At 40.4% G+C, this 3,487-nt stretch overlaps 1 protein-coding gene across 1 annotated transcript; it reads right to left on the bottom strand.

The window, feature by feature from the left end:
- Positions 1-1,968: 1,968 nt before the first annotated feature.
- LOC110692091 lies at positions 1,969-2,577 on the bottom strand. Its single transcript, XM_021869075.1, has one exon. It carries the CDS (start codon positions 2,575-2,577, stop codon positions 1,969-1,971), a length of 609 nt encoding a protein of 202 aa, XP_021724767.1.
- Between the last annotated feature and the right edge of the window lie 910 nt (positions 2,578-3,487).

Genomic DNA, 3,487 nt, shown 5'->3' with positions numbered 1-3,487 from the left:
TGTTGCCACCTACAAGTGCCAGCGACGCACTAGGAAGATGCGTTTGATAGGGACGCGTACTGCAACCTACCTTGATATGAAACGTAGAACTGGAGGGGGTGCAAATCTGGCTCCTTACGACTTCGATGAGGAGCGTGGTCAGGCTTCGAAGCCAAATCTAGGTAAAGACGTTGAGGGTTCCATTAATAAGCCTCTTGAAATCGTTATTCTGGACAGCGATGATGATGAAACCCCAGTTGCAACCCCTGTACAGGCCAAATCCGTTGAGGAGGTGGTGGGAGTGGTCAGATCTAAGTCTACCCAAGAGATCTCTGGAAAAAAGCGCGTCAGATCTGAGTCCCCTGTGGCTGACGGTGTTGAAAGTGAAGGGTCTTACAACCCTTTCACCACTACCTCCAACTAATCTAGCAGCGTAACTCAATTCTTTACCTAGATTTTATTGACTCCTTTATCTCGTGTTTCTGAGTTTTCTCTTGATTTGGTGATCTATTGTTTCCAAAATTTGCGTTGAGTTTCTTGATTTGCATGCTTATTTCCGTATATAGTGTTAGTTTTATCTGTTGACAATTATTGATTGTAATTGTTTACTGTTGTTGGTATTTCATGCTGGTTGCCCTAATTTTGCTCTGTTTCGGGTGTTGAGAGTGATTGCTAGTAACTGTGGGATTTTGTTAGCTGAAAGATTTGCTTGGTGGTTGGGATGTTTCAAAAAAAAAAAAACAATTAGTGGGATGGTGGTTGGCCTATTTAGGCTGTGTTTGTTGTCCTGAGGCTGGTGCACAGACTTGAGTATGTTGTTGTTGGCTTTATAGGTTGCTTGTTGTGCATCCTGATCTGTTTGGAATTCATTTGGTTGCTGGTGGACCTATTCATGTTGTGTTTGCTATTCATGCTGGTTGGTGGTTGGCTGTGAATGGGAAATTGTTCCTATGGTTGTTTGATGATGTTGTTATTTTTTGGGTTCTCCAGTTTCTGGTTTTATATGTGTTCATTTATGGTTGGGTGGGTGATTTAATTGCATTCAGTGAACATGCTGGTTGTCCCTGGTTTCTGTTATGTTTTAATGTCCATTTGGCAATGGGGTTAATGCTATGGTGAATGATGATCAACTTGTTGCCTGCATGACTGTACCTGTATGAGTCCCCCCATGTGAAATCTGTCCCTAGGTGAAGTAAGAGTCCCTCAATGTGTTGTGTGTGCCTGCAAAATCCAAGTGATGAAGGGACTCATTTGACACTTAACATTCATAACTTGGAATTGCTCCAACAACTCCATATAAGAGTTGTGGTTGAGGGAACAGTTATGCAATGTATGTGAAAAAAAACCCCATCTGATGGAATGATGCTATGAGTCTGTTTTGCACAGTTACCTCATCCTAATTGTAAGCACTTGTAAATAAGAGAACCATCGTTGAACTGATAAAATTTACCAAAAACTTGTACATTTCCCAAATATAGGTTGTTAAGACTGCCTTACAATAATAGTTTACATAACTTTTAACAAAAGACACCTAACCAATGATTGACATATTGTAATTAAAAAAAATAAAAAATAATAGCACATACTGTGTTACATGCTGGTTCTTAGCTTTTCAATGGTTATGTGTGGCCGTCTCACTAAAACCTTCTTCATTTCTTTGACTTGAGTTCAGTCAGCATCTACTTGCATCCCTTCATCTTCTTCAATCCCTTGGTCAGTTGATATGAAAATAGTGTTGAGGTAATCAACAGCCTGTTGAACCACATTCTTTTCCACCTCTAGTTGCTCTGGCAGCATCCCAATCCTCTCATGCCTTTTTTTGCCTTTGTGGGGTGGGATAAAGTTATTCCCTCCTTGGTGTTTCAGAATCTCTTCCATAAAACACTGTAGACTTATCCAACAGTGCTTGTTCAACACTGAGTTGAACAACTCATAAGCCTCTTTCACTTTTTCAATGAGTTCCATTAGGTTCTTGGGAAAAGATTGGTATTATATTGATAGTATTACATTGAACAGCCCTAGATCCAGCACATTTAAGTCTGGGGATTGAGCTGGCTGGTAAATGAATTGAATGTTGAATCCATTAGAATAACATGCTGATTCAAATTCCTCATCCCTTGGAATTTGATGAGGTCTGGCATTATCCCACTGAATCCATATGTCCTTGGGTAGATGGGCAGGCCATTTAGCTTTGATTGCTGGAATGACATTGTTGATTAGCATTGCTCTTATGGCTTCTTTGTTGACATTCTGTGTTGCCTTGATTTCCACAGCACCAGCCTCCCTGTTTTTGCTTTTTTTCTTGGCTATGCTTTCATAGACAAATGGAAAAATTCCATACTTTCCATCATGTACTAATGCTCCATTGGGGGCAAAAATTGGTTTCCCTATGGCTGCCATGAACATCTGTTTCACTTTGAACCTCTTGGACTGTTGGCACATGTATGGGTTTGCCTTATTTGGTAGAAGGTAGAACCTCCTTGTTTCTGGGTTCAAGTAGAACCATATTTCATCTACGTGGACAACTTGTTGCATGTCCACAAACTTGGGGTCCCCATTCTGTGTGGCTGGCAGTATATGATTTAACACCCATCTCATTCTTGCTATTTTGTGGTTGGATGTCAATGTTAGGTGATTTGTGCTTGTATGTGTTCTCAGTCTCCCTTGTTTCTTTAATTTATGGATGGCTGAATGTGAGATGTTGAGAGCAGCTCCATAGCTTCTCTCAGTTGTCCTCTTGTACAATGGTGCTGACTGTAGGAACTCATCAATGTACTATCTGGGTTTGGGTCCAGTTTTGCTCAATTTCTTGCTTCTGACATCTATGACATTCCCCTTTGCCATTTGTGTTTTGATGTCTGTAAATAGTCTCTGGATGGTTGACCTGTGTACATTGAATTTTCTTGCTTGTTGTGATAAGTATCCTCTGGGAAACTCCCCCCCCCCTCCAACTTCAGTAGAAAACCATCTACAAGCTCCCTTTTTTGCTGAACAGTCAATTGTTTTCTTCCTGTGGGTTCCTGAAATCTACCCTCATGCTGATTGCAGTGGGTGTCAGTGTGTGCAGTCCTTTCCATGTTGTTTGCTTGACTGTGTTCCATATTTTGTTCATCGGTTAACATTTGATCAATGCCAAAAAATGCATCATGTGCAAAAATACCTGACATTTTTCAGTGTACTTATGATGCTGAGTTCCCCAGTTGTCAGGTTTGGTAATGAGGTGTAGGAGCTTTTTTTTACTGGGTGCTGTTGCTGAACCAGAGAAGAAGAAGATCAAGCTGCAACTGACGTAGTAGTAGTTAGTACTGACTTTTGGGAAGAAAACTGATTGTCCTTAGGAAGTGTATTTTTTGTATTCATTGAATGTTCTGAATTGTAATGCTGGTCCTTTAAATACCCCTTCTTGATTGATGAATTCAAAAAGGGGGGAAAATTTGGATGTGTTTTGTGAATTTGTATTTGGAGGGAAAAAAATTTCGTTGGTTTACATTGCAACATTGCTGTCAGC

This window comes from Chenopodium quinoa, unplaced genomic scaffold (genome assembly GCF_001683475.1).
Source record: "Chenopodium quinoa cultivar QQ74 unplaced genomic scaffold, ASM168347v1, whole genome shotgun sequence".
Lineage (NCBI taxonomy): Eukaryota > Viridiplantae > Streptophyta > Magnoliopsida > Caryophyllales > Amaranthaceae > Chenopodium > Chenopodium quinoa.
The sequence above is the reverse complement of the archived record's forward strand: the minus strand, read 5'-3'. Positions and strand labels throughout refer to the sequence as shown.

Excerpts from the sequence above, each read along its gene's own strand:
- LOC110692091 (XM_021869075.1), bottom strand. The coding sequence starts at position 2,577 with ATGAGATGGGTGTTAAATCATATACTGCCAGCCACACAGAATGGGGAC.